The sequence below is a fragment of the Pteronotus mesoamericanus genome, unplaced genomic scaffold, assembly GCF_021234165.1.
Source record: "Pteronotus mesoamericanus isolate MK-2021 breed Mesoamerican mustached bat unplaced genomic scaffold, CSHL_Meso_final contig_130, whole genome shotgun sequence".
Lineage (NCBI taxonomy): Eukaryota > Metazoa > Chordata > Mammalia > Chiroptera > Mormoopidae > Pteronotus > Pteronotus mesoamericanus.
In genome coordinates, this window is record NW_026555060.1 from 1,705,205 (window position 1) to 1,720,876 (window position 15,672).

Sequence of the window (15,672 nt, forward strand, 5' to 3'; positions counted from 1 at the left end):
CAAAGGCTTTTATTGAAAGGATTATCAATGGCACTAGGTAGTAGAAATGTACCTGTGATTTCATATCAGTATGTTGATGTTTACAGAGAATAGATGATGCTTTGAAGAAAACAAATGACAGGAACACACCAACTTATGTGGGTCTGAGAGGAGTCAAGTAAACATGAGAGCACCAAAGGGTTTAGGGCCAGGGTCTGTGAATAGTGTAAACTTCCTTCCCAGCATGAGCTGGCTATCACAGCTTTTGAGGGAAAAACAAAGCATGCACAAGGAATTTATATCTAGCCCTGATTTCCCCTGGAAACTGCCAGATCCAGGGCAGGGCTGTCTCCAGTAAGGTTTCAAACCTGAGCCAGCCTGGGGGAGGGCAAGGCAGCCAGGAAAAAAGGAACTTCTTTCAGACAGAATGAGGACCCCGGCCCTGACAAAGCTGAGGGGTGAGGGTCTTTTTGCCCTTTCTCCATGTCCCCCAAGTCCTTCCCTGATACCCACTGTGGCTGTGCCTGTCTTAGGTTGCCCCTTCCGTCAAGGGGTCTTACCCGTCATTGACTAACCAGCCACCCTTAGGGGCCAAGCAGGGTGAGGGGAGGGAGGCAGGAGCCGCGCCCCGGCCAGGGGGCACAGGTTTCGTCTCAGTGCCCTGTTTTCCCAAGGCCTCCTTGTTCAGCTCCAGCCTTTGGCCCCACTCACCTTTCAGTGGGGCTACAGTCCCTGAAACCATACGGGGCACTTCCCAACAATATACAGTTTTTCCCTATGCATACATACATACTTATGGTAAAGTTTAATTTATAAATTAGTCAATTCCACGGATAGAAGATTTGTTTTTACCATAGATCTTAGCAACCTCAATATTTTTTTTCTTTCCTTATTGAGAACCTTTTTACTTAAAGAAAGCACTTTATGGCTTCTCTTTGGCATATCTGAATTGTCAGCATCGATGTGTTTGAGTTTTGGGACATTATTAAGTAAAACCAAGGTTACTTGAACACAAGCACTGTGATATTGGGACAGTAGATCTGCTAACCCAGATCGCTACTAGGTGACTAAGGGGTGGGGAGTGTAGACAGTGTGGATGTGCTGGACAAAGGAATGATTTACATCCAGGAAGGGGTGCAGTGGGATAGTGTGAGATTTGATCATGCTACTCAGAGTGGTGCGCAATTTAAAACTTAGGATTTTTTTATTTCTGAAAATTTCCATGTTATATTTTCAGACCACAGGTAGCTGAAATCATGGAAAGCAAAATGTGGTTGGTTTGGTGGGGGGGGACTTCTGTATGTCTTGGAAAACCGTTTGAAAACCTTCAGCCACCCTACAAGAAGTCTGGCTGCACTGAGGCTGCTGGGTGGAGACCACCTGATTAGACCACCTGGAGAGAGAGGCGCAAGGGGCCCAGGTATTAGACCCCCGTGGTTTGAGTCCTCTGATGTCAGGCAAGCTTATGTGAGTGGAAAATTTCGAGTTGGTCTTGGCCCCCAGCCACTGCTTGACAGCAACTACATGGGAAACCGTGAGCCCAGTGGATCCCCAGATTCAGGAGCAAATTTGTTTTAAACTGCTTTAGCTTCGAGCTGCTAAGCAGTAGGTAAGTGTGTTTGTTTTGTTAGATCAGTCTTTGCTGTTATCTCACCTAACCCATCCTGTAAATTAGGGGAATTAGAACCTATGCTATCTGCTTCAGGTGACTGTGATGAAGATTAGATGAGATAATATAGGAACGTCCTTTGAAAAGTAATAGTGTTTTTTACTTTTTTTTTTTTTTTACACTTTTCTTTCCTAATCTTAGCAGGAGCTTCATATTGAGAAGGTATTGGTACTCCATCTCTAATGTTATCTTTTTAGAGGAAAAATGGGTTGAAAGTTTTCTCACATTTATTAACATTCTTAGGAACTAAATGAAAAATCTAGATGAATCCCTTGGTCTTTGTGTACAAAGTTGCCAGATTGACACAGTTGTTAAAATCCCTGAGACTAAAAATAGAAAATTCTGTATCTTGCTGGTTTCGCTTCAAGCTTTTCATGTTGTTCTAAATAGAGTAAAAAGTAAGCATGTTCTAGGAGGTGATTACGTACTGTCAATTTTATTAAGGTGTGGTTTCAGGATAGATTTCTGCACAGCCATCTGCATTTAGACCTGATATCCACAAGGTGGAAGCAAAGACTTGTATTGGGAACAAGCACGCCTTCCTGAGGCATTGCCTGGTGCAGCACACAGCTGATGCAAAGATCCATGATTCTGATATTGAAGAGTGAGGACTCAGACACCTAGTTCATTTTTAGAAAATTTCTTACTGGGGTAGACACAATACAGGAATCCCAAACCCCTGACCTATGAATTGGAAAGTAGATGCTATCATTAACTGCAAACTAGAATTTGCTAAAAAGCTTAAGTTAATGAAAGTAGGAGCCTTGTGGTGCTGGGTGTGGTAGAAGGAGCAATGTGGTAGGAACTCTCTTGGCTTAATGAAGAAAAGAATATTTCAGGGCCTGGAAGAAAGGGGAAGGATGGATTAGCCTCTGGGGAAAGTCATCTTTTGACTTATTATCTATGAGGTTTTCTTTAATAGGAGACAAAAATTTCATTCTATAATTGACACAATTCTCATAATGCAATAGCAGACTGAGATAAAGCTGTGTTCGAAATTTACCCCTGGATGATATAATCAGTCACTCAGCCAATAGGTGCTTAATTGGTTGATCTCAGATGCTTTTGTTATTTGATTTGGGTGAGGGTACCAAGCTTATAAAGCAGTAAAGTCACAGGCTTGGTTGCACAGCAGTTTCCAATTAAGAGTGATCGACTCTGGACCTCTGAGATGGGTTCTGGGCACTGCTCAGCTTCATTTGGGTTCCCTTCAAAATGCTTCCAGATGATTCCAGTGTGCAGCTAGGGCTGAGGATCAGCGGTGTAGAAGTTGGGTAGGGGTGAGACTTATGTGGTGGGGAGAGATACACAGAGGGGAGACCAGAGGCATAAAAAGACAACCTTCTAAGCCTTCTTGTTTATTTTTATCTATTTATCTCCAAACTGAGTAAGCTCTTAAGTTGATGAAAGTCTTGCTTATTAGAGCATATTGTTGTTGAATTAAATGACAAAATAGAAATGCTTTTCTTTTGTTATGTTTTTAAATTAAAATCTCCATACACAGGAGCTTTGCTTTTCAAGAATTCCTAGGGGAAGCATTAATTAATACACTAATCCTGTGTAGATCACTTAAGGGAATAGTTCCCAGGTGATGGTTTAAGAATCACCTGTGAGGTGACTTAGGCATCCAGAAAAACACAGGAAGTTAGTACTGTAACTTGAAAGACTTTAAACCTGGTAAAGGACAACAAAAATAACAGACAGTTGGTGTGATGGTTAAATTTTTTATGTGTCAGCTTGGCTAGGCTATGGTGCCTGTTGGCTCAGCTAAGAATCAGTATAGATGTTGCTTTAAAGATATTTGGTAGACGTGATTGCCATCCATTACCACCTACCTTTAAATAACCATTACTTTTGATGCCGTGCGTGGGCCTCGTCCAATCAGAGAGGAGGGCCTTAAAAGCAGAACCTGAGGGATTGAAAAGAATTCTACTTCCAGACTGTAACATAAGAGCCCTGTGCAGGTTTCCACACTGTTGGCCTCCCTTACTGACTTCAGACTTGCCAGCTCCGCAACTCGGTAAGCCGCTTACTTAAATTTCTCCACCTCTCTGTCTCCTATTAATTTTATTCCCTTGGAGAACTCTGATGGATACAGTGTAAATGTCATTCTTAGAAATGAAGTAGAGTTTTGTTTGTTTTAATCATAGTGAGGACCCAGGTTTTTGAAAGAAGGTGGTATATAAAGTATAAAAAAATTGAGGACTACTTATATAACTGAAAGTACCCAGTACAATCAGCTATGGGTGAGAGGGGATGGAAATTCAAAAACATCTCTTTAATGTTGGGAAGCACTTAGGAAGTAAGTCTGGATTTGGACAGTCTTCTCAAAAGGTCTCAGCTTCCTATGAAATGGAAAAAATGAAGGCGTAACGATGCATATAAAGTCCAAAGTTAAAACTCCTGTACCATAATGATGGAATATTTGGGTCAGTGGTTTTCAATATAAAAAAACTGGTAAAAGGTGTTCAGAGTTCCCTGTAAGATATATCCAGGGGGATCATGAAAACACTACTTCAACCAATTATGTAATATTTATTGAATACTTTGTGATAAAAAAAAATCACCCAGTTCTACCTGCTCAGGCATAAAAATACTAGACTAAGATGGACTAGTTTTTAGTAGTTATATTGAACAATTTATAAATGTAATTTCTCAAATAAGAACAGCAGAATTTTCCGAAAGTGATTCCTCAGAGCAATAATTCTGGGTGATATCCAAAGGAAAGGGGTCATGTTTAAATTTAGGAAATAGTAAATTGTATACAATAAATTGTGACTCTTCAAGGGAAATATATTGGGCTGGCGAAAAAGTCCATTATGTTTTACTCTGGACGATGGTTCTAGCAATGCTTAGTTGTCTTTAACTACATTTGAAACCATTTTGTTAGATTGTATTGTGACAACTGTCACATCAGGGTGCATTTAAAAAAAAACTTATCAAAATTGGTGAATTTTTGTACAGCCATTTTAATATTGAAGATGGAAGAAGAGAAAGCAACATTTTTAGTGTATTATGCTTTATTATTTCAAGAAAGGTAAAAATGCAACTGAAGCACAAAGATTTGTGAGGTGTATGGAGAAGGTGCTGCGACTGACAGAACGTGCCAAAAGTGGTTTGTGAAGTTTCTTGGTATATTGACATATTGGCCACATAATTCTTTGCTGTGGGGCTGTCTTATGATTGAAGATGTTTAGCAGCACCGCTGGCCTCTATCCTACCCAAGCCAATAGTGGAAGATAGCCGACATACTCAAAATGTCCAAATCAATAAAGTTATTGGTGAAAATGAAAAATATCTCTTATGTAATGGAAGAAAAGTAACAGACTTTTTGGCTACACCAATACTATGTTTGTTTCCAAAACCAATTTGATTAGGAAACACATTCTTCAATTATTTCCATTAACCCTGCATAGATGTTGGAATTGAAAGCTAAGTCTCTGTGTTTTTCTTCACTAACACTGACTTTCATTTGCTTTTATGGAGTCTCATTCTTAGATTTTGTCAGTGATACTTACGTCTCAGAATTGGCGTTGAAACTTCCAAGTTAATTTTGGAAGTAAAAAATAATTTTTTAAATATTTAAAATGTTGCCTAAATATAGTTTGTTGCTTTTGTTCTTTCATGGCATCACATGCACTTCCCTATTTGAAGTTAATTTCCCATTTTGAAATCTTTGTGGGAGGTAGAACTATACCTTCTGCAGAAGCTGCAGGGGGCAGGCATTTTATTTCTCAGCTCCTGGAAGCTAAAATCTTGGGCACCTGACCTTGGCTTAGTTAATGAAATGCTCCCTACTGGGACTTGAAATCTTGAGGAGTGATGAGGTATGATTTGCTTAATGTGACTCCAGTTATATTCACTATAGGATGTTTCATCTCTACAGATATCTCTACATCTACCATTAGATGAACTCGAATTCCTTGAAGCAATTAACTATAAGTATAGGTTTTCTTTGTCTTGTATTTGTTTCAGAAAGTTATTTATTTTGAAAATATGAGCTTGCTTTTAAAGCAAAATATGTTAGAACACCTTCATTTTCTCCAGGCAGAGAAAGCACATAGAATATCATTCATACTGTATATTTTATATATATATAGTGAGTTAAATCAAGTGGAAATCAAGATGTTCTTATAACTTTGACTCAATAAATTGCTCTTAAGAGTCTTTAGCAAAAATAAACTTGTTCAGACCAAAAAAATTTTTTTTTTTTTTTGTCAAAGCAGATACTACCTAATTAATGCCATATAGTTTGCAGCTGGGACCAAGAAATTCTCAGGCATTTTTTAGAGCTGTCTTAGGCTGTTTATGGTGGAAGGCTGGCTAACTTTTCCTTAATAGTACCTAGGCCTGAGAGGCAATGCAGGAATGGAGCTTAGTGCGATGGGGGTTGTAAAGTGGATGCATAAAGCTGGGAACCTTTAGAGCAGGGATCTAAGTGCAAGCAGGGGCTTGTGGGGCTGAGGCTGCTTACTGTAGTGCCTGAAAATCACAGGAACAGGTCAGCATCCTAACATCATTCTCAGAAGCATTTATGGTTTGCATTATATTTCAATTTATTTTGATAGCAAATCATTGTACTTATCATTGTACAAAGATATTGTTGCTGATAAAAATCGGGGAGTACCTAGTTCCCCCAGGAGCATGGTTTTGCCTGGGTTGGGCCTCTGATGCCATTTCCAGGATGGTTCCAGCTTTAGGTCTATGAGAATAATGGAAATAAATGTTAGAAAAAGAGAGCTATTGGGCAACAATCCTAATACTGCTTAACAGCCAAGCTACTGTTGTGGATAAAGATAAACCTGTCCAGTGTGACTCATAGACCCATTGCGGCCCGCCTAATGGGGTCAGAGCAAAACAATGTAGGGAACCCCCAAGGCCTGCATGTAAAGCCATCGCTTAGGCTGAGGTACAATGTACACTTTTCTCCTTCAATAATGTGTGAACATTACTGCTTTATGAGAGAATATTCATTCCAAAAGCAACGACAGTGGCAAGTGAGCCTCCCCACTCCTGCTTCCAGTCAGGGAATTGAGACAATAGTTTAGCAGTTGTGTTTCAGTAAAACAACGGGAGTTGTCAAATCACCTACTTTGTAATGAGGCAAATGTGTCTTCCCCTTAATTTTTCCCCTTTTCTAAGACAGTACAGCAGAGTTAAGAAATTCCATCTCTCATGGTTCTCAGTGAGTTTGTGCCTGGGAGTGATGTTTCTCTCACAGTGTAAGTACCTGACTGTGCTGCGTGTGATTCCGGTATTTAAAGTGTTTTCCCTTCAACCTGATTCTGCAGTGCATGCCAACTTCTCTACCATAATTGTAGAGGAAACCCAGGAAACACTAATTGTTTCTAAAGATGAAGGAAATAAAAAGATAACCAGCTGTGTGGGGCTTATTAAGAGACAGTAATTCTTTCTCCAGTGGGCATACAAATGTGGCCACAAACCAATTTTGGGGCTTGAAGAAAAATTGACCAAGGGAACCAATAACTGTGACAATAACAACTCAGGTCTATAATAAGACTTTAGTTAAGAATGAAATAGCATCAAACTGTTGACTGGAAGACATGAATTATAGGTGTACCTAGGAATGGGAACACCTGAGACAAAGGCTTCAGCTTTCATAAGCTTTGCACATCTCTGAAGGGGTGTAGGCTGTCATTGAAAAGAAATACCTAGCCAGCCAGAGTTGGTTAATAGTTTTAGGAACTAAAGGAAGTTCCTCTGGGAACTGTGTGAGGTCATAGTTGTCACCCAAGCCAAAGTTCTCTCCTGAGAGCAGGATGCTGAGGGAGGGCTTACAGTTGCAGAGTGCAGGGACTAAGTGGTCACTTACATGGATTGTGTTTTTTAGCTTCTTGTCTTTGCGACTAGTGGTCTGGATAGATTTTATGTCCAGAAAATTTCATGTAACTTATTTTTCTAAAAGGACCTATTGTGCATCTTTTTCAAATAGAAGCCTGGGCTTCAATAACCCTCTTCCTCTCCCAAATAGTTTTAGTAACTGATTCATACTAAATAGCATGGGCCACTTCCTGCCATTGGATAGCTTACCTTTTACAGTAAGAGAAAAATCACAGAAGCAGCAGCGGCAGGGAGGACAACTTTGCTAGTATTACTACCACTATTTTCTACGCATTTTATACACATGTTCTCAGTCATCACAACAACATTGAGAGGTAGATACTACAATTTTCTTTTTACAAAAAGAACAACAAAACCTTAAGCTATAGGGAATTGGAATAACTTGTTCAGGTTCACAAAGATAGATAGTTGGAGTGGGAATTCTAATCCGGATTGGTTAATTCCAAAAGAAAGTTTCATTGACCATCCCCACTGTACTTCCTCTCAGAGTGTTAGGGGTTTTTTTTGTTTGTTTTTTGTTTTTCTTTAGGTTGGTTTGTTTTTACTGTTTCAGATAACATGAGTAGTTGGGAGTTGAACTCCTGAGTATGATGGAATGATTTAATTTCCCTTATCAATAGCTTTTGCATCTATATCATTTTGGGGGAAGTTGTCAGTAAATCAGCAAAATGAAAATTTCACATCATGAAAATCCTCAACTCAATTAAGATCTAAGAAACCAAAACCATTATTTTTATAAATTTTTAAATCTCAGAAGTAATATCTTTAAAATGAATACAATTAAATCTAGGGAGAAGATTTTTTTGTTGTTGTTGAAATGTACAAAGTTGAGGTCATCTTCAGTTTAAGGTATGGAATTTTGTCCAAAGTATTTTATGCTCTTAATATCTTCAGGTATTTTAAAATGGGTGAAAACGTAATATCTGAAAGAAGCAAGTGACAATATTTCAACAGTATTGCTTTAATTTGAAGAATGCCTCTTTTCTCCTAAAAACACTACTGTGTTATCTTTAAGACTTGATGAACTCTGTCTTAAACTCATATTTTTTTCTATCAAATGCATCAAAATCCCTGAAATGATCTCCGTGCTGGCATTATCTTATGTGAGGTGTGAGGTTATGATGGATACAGTTCCAGGCCGGGGACTCAGATTTTAGTCCTAAATGTGCTAGAAGTTGGTTGTGTATACTTGTGTAAGCTGCTTAACTTTTCCTGGTGCTTAATATCCTCATCTGCAAAATAAGTTTGAATAGCTAATAGTTAGAATAAATAATTGGAAAGTGTCCTTGCTATTCTATGATTTTAAAAATACATTGCACAAAACTGGGTTTTCTTGCTGCCTTTAAAAATACTTACCACCCTGGCTGGTGTGGCTCAGTGGATTGAGAGCTAACCAGCAAACCAAAGGGTTGCTGGTTCGATTCCTGGTCAGGGCCCATGCCTGTGTTGCAGGCCACGTCCCCAGCTGGGGGCATGTGAGAAGCAACCGCGTGTTGATGTTTTCTCTCCCTTTCTTCCTCCCTTCCCCTCTCTCTAAAAAATAAATAAATCTTTTTAAAAAATATTACTTACCTAAGATAATACATATGCATCAAGACTGCAGGACATTCTTCATTTCAGCATCAATCTGAAATTTAAAAAAATGTTATCTAATTATTCATGAAGTATTTTATTTGTAGACTAATAAATCATAAGGTAAACAATTTAAACCTTGATTAGAGAATAGGATTCTTATTAAAATGCAGTTTTATAAACTATTGAACTTTTATTGGGTAGCCTTCATATTTCTTTAGTTGTACAAGTCCCTGCCCTTGAAGAGTTTAGAGTGTTCTATGAAAAATAGATGAGAAAAAAAATAAGTGCTAATTATTGTCTGTGCACAGAGTGTTAAGGAGCTTGAGTGCCAGAGAAGGATTCCAGAGTGATATCTAAGCTGATTCCTGAATCTTGATACAGATAACCAGGTTGTAGAATGACTATAGCGTAATTCAGAGGAGTCTCCATGTGCAAAAGCCTTAAGGTGAGAGCAGGTTTCAAGTACTTAGGAAAACCGCAAGAAGTATAGGAGAACCAAATTAGAAGCAGTGATAGGATAAGGCAGGAGAGGAAAACAAGGATCCAAACTTTCTTGATTAAAAACAAAATTAGACTTCAATTTAAAAGCAATGCAGAGCAATTAGAGGAATGTATTAGCCATTTTGCATTTTACAAAGGTTGTTTTGACGTCAGCGTAGAGATGGGGTTGAGTGTGAAGCGTTGTGGAGTACAGGAGACGAGAGACCGGTTGAGAGGTTGAAACCCAGGTAAAAAGATGGCCTAAATGTAAGTATGAATAATGTAGAAAAAAGTAGTGGGGGCTCTTAAGAGATTTTGAAGAGTTAGAATTGATAGGATTTGGAATATATTTGGATGTATATGGAAAAGGAGAAGAAATTAAGGATCACTAGTTTTTATCTTGGATAATGAGTGAATGGTAAAGGAGGGTTTGGGGGAATAGTTGGGCCACAGTAACTTTGAATTTCTTGTGAGACAACAGAGTTCTTAATCATTTGAATAAAAAGCTTGGTGTTGTGGGGAGAGATCCTGACTGGAGGTGGAGATTTGGAGGCTAAAGACATGTCCATGGATGAGAACACTGGGGGAAGATCTAATGTCATATAAGGTGAAGAAGACCATGAAAAAAATTTCTGAAAAACACAGAAATTTAAGGTGTGGATATAAGAGCATAATATGACACTGAATGAGAAAGCAAAGAATCATAAAAGAATAAGAGGTGGAATATGATAATGGAATTCAGTAATACTACTGACTTGGTGTCATTTTTTGCTATTTTAACAATATTTTTGGACTCTGTACCAATAGTTAATAGTCTTTTGATATCAATATTTTGCTTTCGTTATTAGCTAAATTAGGGCTGAAGCCTGACAATGACATGGAGAGTAACAGGCTCATGTGAAATAAACTTAAGATTTTCCTAACATTGCGTAAAGTTGTATATCTCATTCAATCCATCTGTAAAAGAATTAAAATGGTACCTAATATTTAGAACTATTTTAGGTCATTCTATAAACATATATGTATAAAGCTATTAATACTCTGTTTAACAAGCCTATTGATAGTCTGCTTAACAAATAGTATTGACTTAATAAATGCTACCTATGACATTGAGTATCACAAACTCTAGTTAAACCGAGAGAGAGAAATTCTAGTGGTGTGGCAGCTTTTTATAAAATACAGGAGAGAAAGAAAGACGGGGAGGTGAGGTTCCCTCTAATAAGAGAAAAGGTAGACAAGCTCCTCTTTGCCTAGTGTCCACTTGACTGCATTTATTTCTGTTTTCAAGATTTTAATGACCAACTTTGGCATGAAACAATGGCTTTCTGAATATTTTGGAAAATCATAGTTGATGCCCAATAGCACTCTGTTGAGATGTCTTAGTGGGAGCATAGTCATGAGTTCACAGAAGAGCACATAGGGATGCCCTGTCTGAATGATTGTGGGCGGGGGGGGGGGGAAATGCAAGTCTAATTTTGCAACAGTATGTTTTTCTTCAACAATGGCACAATAAAGAGTGCCTTGGTAAAGTCAAAAGAAAATTTGACTTTAATAGAGCAAGTGATTGCTCTATTTTCTGGTCATTTCAAGATCAGGGTGAGAGTAAGGCTAGGTTACCACATAAGAAACAGAGCTATGGTTCAGAAGCCCTTTTTGCCGCTCTTCAAGCAACTATGGCAAGTATATTTAGAATGGCAGATAGAGATGGGTCGCTGGACATAAATGACTTGGAGTGGGCTTTACTTTTAAGGAAAATAGTTGTCAAGCAAATAGAGGACAAGAAGATTTAATGATAAATTATAATCCAAATGTGATAGGACAAGAGGCACAAATATCCATACCTAACATTGCACATTTTAAAGTGAGTGCTCTTCTATCAGATTTTGCCAGAACATGAAATCAGAAAGCAGAGGTGATCTTGCATACCGAGATATGAGATCACTGGGGGAAGAAAATAATAAAGGTGAATAGAAACACGAAAGGGTCTAATCTCCAAGTGCTCTAAATAGTCAAATGTGCACGAGTGTCTTAGCGACTCGACTCCTCTCGCTCTGCTTGAGCCGTTACTGAAAGATTGGCTACTTGGCAGCACCACTGCTGTAAATTTCCTGGTTATAAAGCAAGAAAACAAACTTAAAAACTTACCCTATCATTGTAATTGAAAATAGTTTTTAAATGGCAATGTGTGAAAATGAAAAATATACTGAAAAGCAACCCAAAGAAATGAAAAGCAAGACGCTTGAAGAAAGGCAGCATGTATTTTGAGCCTAAAGCTGTTTGTCTTGTATGATGTCAAAAAAAGAAAGTGTATTTTTAATTTTTATTGATTTTTTTCTTTTTCCTCTCTCTCTCAAAAAAAAAAAAAGAGTCAGAAAAGGAAAGAGGAGGAAAAAGACAGAGAAATCAGTTTGTTGTTCTGCCTATTTATGGAATTAATTGGTTGATTTTTGTATGTGTCTTGACTGGGGTGGGGATCAAACCCACAACCCTGGCAGATCAGGATGATATTCTAACTAAGCTACCCGGTCAGGGCCAGGAAAGTGGGTATTTAGATAAAGATAACAGGGACTGAGGAAGAGTTACAAAAGTGATATATTTGACAGAATGTAAATACATATTTAGACTCTTCCCCTTTTTTTCAAGAACTGAATTAGACCCTCAGAGAAAATTCTGCCGATGATTTTATTTTTCTGAGATAAAATGACCTAAATTTACTTGTTTTATTACCAAAAGCAAACTGGTAGCAAAGGAAGGAACTGCTCAATTTTATTGTTTAATGCTAAATGTTTTAATGCCAACAATGACCAAAATATCCCAACATTCGAGCTCCTTCAGTTTTTGTTTGTTTAGAATTTTACTTGGTTTGAATTTTAATGAAAAGATAAATGTCTATTTCTCTGAATTTAAAGAATGGGCATTTATTCTACCGTACTCATTTCATCTGTAATTCTGACTTTATAAATTGTCACAAAGAAGATTAGCAGTTAAGTTTGGAATTAGAGAACAAACATAGAAATTGGAAGGAATCAGAATCTCTAAGGTTATAAAGAAAAATGAACAAGATGATATAGCTCAATTTGTCAAACTGATTAAGATTTTGTTAGTCATTATCTATTAAAAAACAAAACAAATAAAACCTCACTAAAATATTAAGAGAATTGGTAGGCATATCTCAAGGCTTTAAAAAATAACTTATATAGTTATTTTTTAAAGTCATGTTAAGTATAAAAAAGTTGCTACTGGGAACAGAGAAAGAGAATAGAATTTTTCTGGTTGATAGAGAAAGCCAGACTAGACTCAGCAGAAATTATGATGGGGGTATCATGGCTTAATTTTCAAAAAAAATATTCTCATAAGTGAAGCTATTTGGCAGCAAAATAGGCTACCTGTAGAAGAAAATTGAGTATAGGAATTTAAGTGGAGGCTGTATGATCTCTGAAAGGAATTACTGAGTGAAAAATTATACTAAATGTTCTTTATAGTCTTCTTCCCCCATTTAAACTTCTTGTGATTTTTAAAAATTAGGTTCTTGGATAATTTCAATGTGCTCTAATAGAACAATAAATAATTGAAATGGAATAAAATAATAGAACAATAAAATGAAACAGGGCTTTGCTGCTTTCATGTTTTAATAAATGAATAAAAATTCATGTAACTTCTTGGGGGGTGACATTCTTTAACATAGTGAAAATTTCTAATTGGCATTATATCATTAGGTATTTATTTTTACATTATAGGTACATTATTTTATGTGCAAAAAATGAGTCAAAATGTATCATAAATGCTTGTTCTCAAACACATGACCAACAATCATAAACCCCACTCAAAAAAATCTCAGTCATGGCCAGAGTGGAAGAGGGATGCAACTTAGTATCATGAACTTCAGAAAGAGGTAGGCAAAGGAAGAGAATATTTTGATGTGGCATAGAGTTGGTCTTAACCCTACATCTACTCTCCAGAAATAGAATGGGTGAGGCAACAGAATTCATGGAATTGTCATGTCTCCAAGTTAGCAGAATAGTGAAATTGTTGCCCTTACGTTGGACTCTTCTAAACAATTGAAGTGACTGCTAAAAGAGTTACTGGTCAAATGGATGATGCGACTAAATGGACTGAATGTATATGAAAAAGGCTAACAAACATCTGCCCATGGAAAGGATAGAAACTGACCTGGTGGAGGAAGACCTATTGTAAGATATGCAACAAAATGTTAGAGAAAGCACAGATCAGGTCTACTAACAATGGAGCCACACAGCCTAGCCTGGGCTCTCCTCCCTCCTTCTGTCTACACAAAGACAGAACGCCAAGTACCAGCCTCGCATTAGTTTTATAGGAGAAAACTAATAGGCTCAGATGCGGTGAAAGGGATACAATAATTTACCTACTATCAGAGAAAATAAAGGTCTGGCTGGAATTTAACAAGGTAGAAAAAAATAAATGATCTGGCAACTATGCAACTACATTTAAGGGAGAAAGGGGAATACAGAGGGTGAGTGGGTGAGGAGGGAGATGGGAATAGAGGGATCTAAGGGCTGGGGTGGAAAACGTATTTAAAGATGACCCCAAAAACTAACAAATTAGGAGGAGTGGGGAAAGAAATGAGAAAATATGAGCTGAAATTTCTTTATCTTTCTCAGTTGGAAACCAATTGATGGTATCTAAGAGAAAAACTTGTAATTAAAAATGACTCCAACATTTTAATATTAATATATTTTTTAATTTTTAGAAAATAACTCTTATGGTAAAGAAATGTGTGTGACCTTTGATAATTAAGTTGTATTTCTTTTTCTCACATTATATTAAAACACAAATTAAATAATTTTTATAATTAAGAGAAGGTATGGTATAATCCATTTTTAAAAAAAGTATCTTTTTTTTTATCAATCTACCTAATAACTCTATGCATATACATATATGAGTATATGAAATAAAGTTTTCATGAAATGGTTAACCACACTCTGTTAGATGGACTAATATTTGTCTTTTTTCTTTCATTAAAAAAAGCTATAAATAGGTACAACCTACAACCTAAAAAACACTGCACTATACTTTGCTGCCTGTATTCACCTTTTTTAATTTGAAAGTGTAAAATTTCCTCCTAAGTTTTACAGCTACCTCGATTTACTTTTAAATTAGCTAGCATAGCATAAAAAGTTATTTCTCACTTTCATTATAAAGACAATGAAGTTATCATAGCACCAGGAAAAGACAATGTATTTCAATAACAAAAAAAAATTGGTAAATGAGTGGATCAGAAAACTACAGTACATTTACGCAATGGAATACTACATAGCAGAAAAAGAAAGAGCTGCTACCCTTCATGACAGCATGGATGGAACTGGAGAGCATTATGCTAAGTGAAATAAGCCAGGGGGTGAAGGACAAATACCATATGATCTCTCCTATAAGTGGAACCTAATCAACAAAACAGACAAGCAAGGAAAATATAACCAGCAACATTGAAAGAAAGAAGAAACTGATGGTAACGAGAGAGAAGAAGAAGGGGGTGGGTGGAGAAAGGAAAGGGAAGGGTCAAATCAAGGAACATGTATAAAGGGCCCATGGACAAAGCCAAAGTGGGGAAGGATTGAGGGATGGAGGTGGGGGTGGGTGGGACAGGGGAAAGTGGGGGCGGGAAAATGGAGACAAATGTATTTGAACAATAAAAAATAAATAAAGACTAAATCCAACAAGGGGAAAAAATGGGTAAATCTGAGTGCCTAAGTCTTTACAAATACTATGCAGTGATATGTGGATTATCAAATTTTCTTACCTCAGAGTCACAGTAGAGAGGAGGTGAGTTTATGGAACAGCACTTGGAGGCAAAGTCTGAGCGTTTGTCAACCAGCCCTTCTAGTTCTGTGGCTGTGGCATCAGGCAATTGTGTTCTTAACCTCTCTGCCAGTCTGAAAGACCATTTTTTTTTTTGTAAGGTTTTACCAGATGTATCCTATTGTATAAATATTTCTAAGGCAAAAGATAGCCATTTCAGACTGGTTACAACAAAAAAGGAAAATAGAAACACTTGCTCCTCTCAAGATAATTTTTTATATCTGGGTAACTTTTTAGTGACTCAGTTTGAGAATAGAAAGTGAAATCTATACCTC

At 37.2% G+C, this 15,672-nt stretch overlaps 1 protein-coding gene across 2 annotated transcripts in view; it reads right to left on the minus strand.

Annotated features, from left to right (window-relative positions):
• Nucleotides 1–6,179: 6,179 nt before the first annotated feature.
• The window catches only part of GC (GC vitamin D binding protein), a 36,081-nt gene continuing 26,588 nt past the window's right edge, over nucleotides 6,180–15,672 (minus strand). The window contains exons 11-13 of one of the 2 annotated variants that reach the window (XM_054591474.1): nucleotides 15,339–15,471; nucleotides 9,083–9,137; nucleotides 6,180–6,350 (exon numbers count right to left, since the gene is read on the minus strand). In XM_054591474.1, coding sequence (XP_054447449.1) covers nucleotides 9,102–9,137; nucleotides 15,339–15,471 — 169 coding nt within the window. In that variant the 3' untranslated portion in view covers nucleotides 6,180–6,350; nucleotides 9,083–9,101. Of the gene's footprint in view, nucleotides 6,351–8,370; nucleotides 8,434–9,082; nucleotides 9,138–15,338; nucleotides 15,472–15,672 lie in introns of those variants that run through there. The other variant, XM_054591482.1, reaches the window with a different exon arrangement.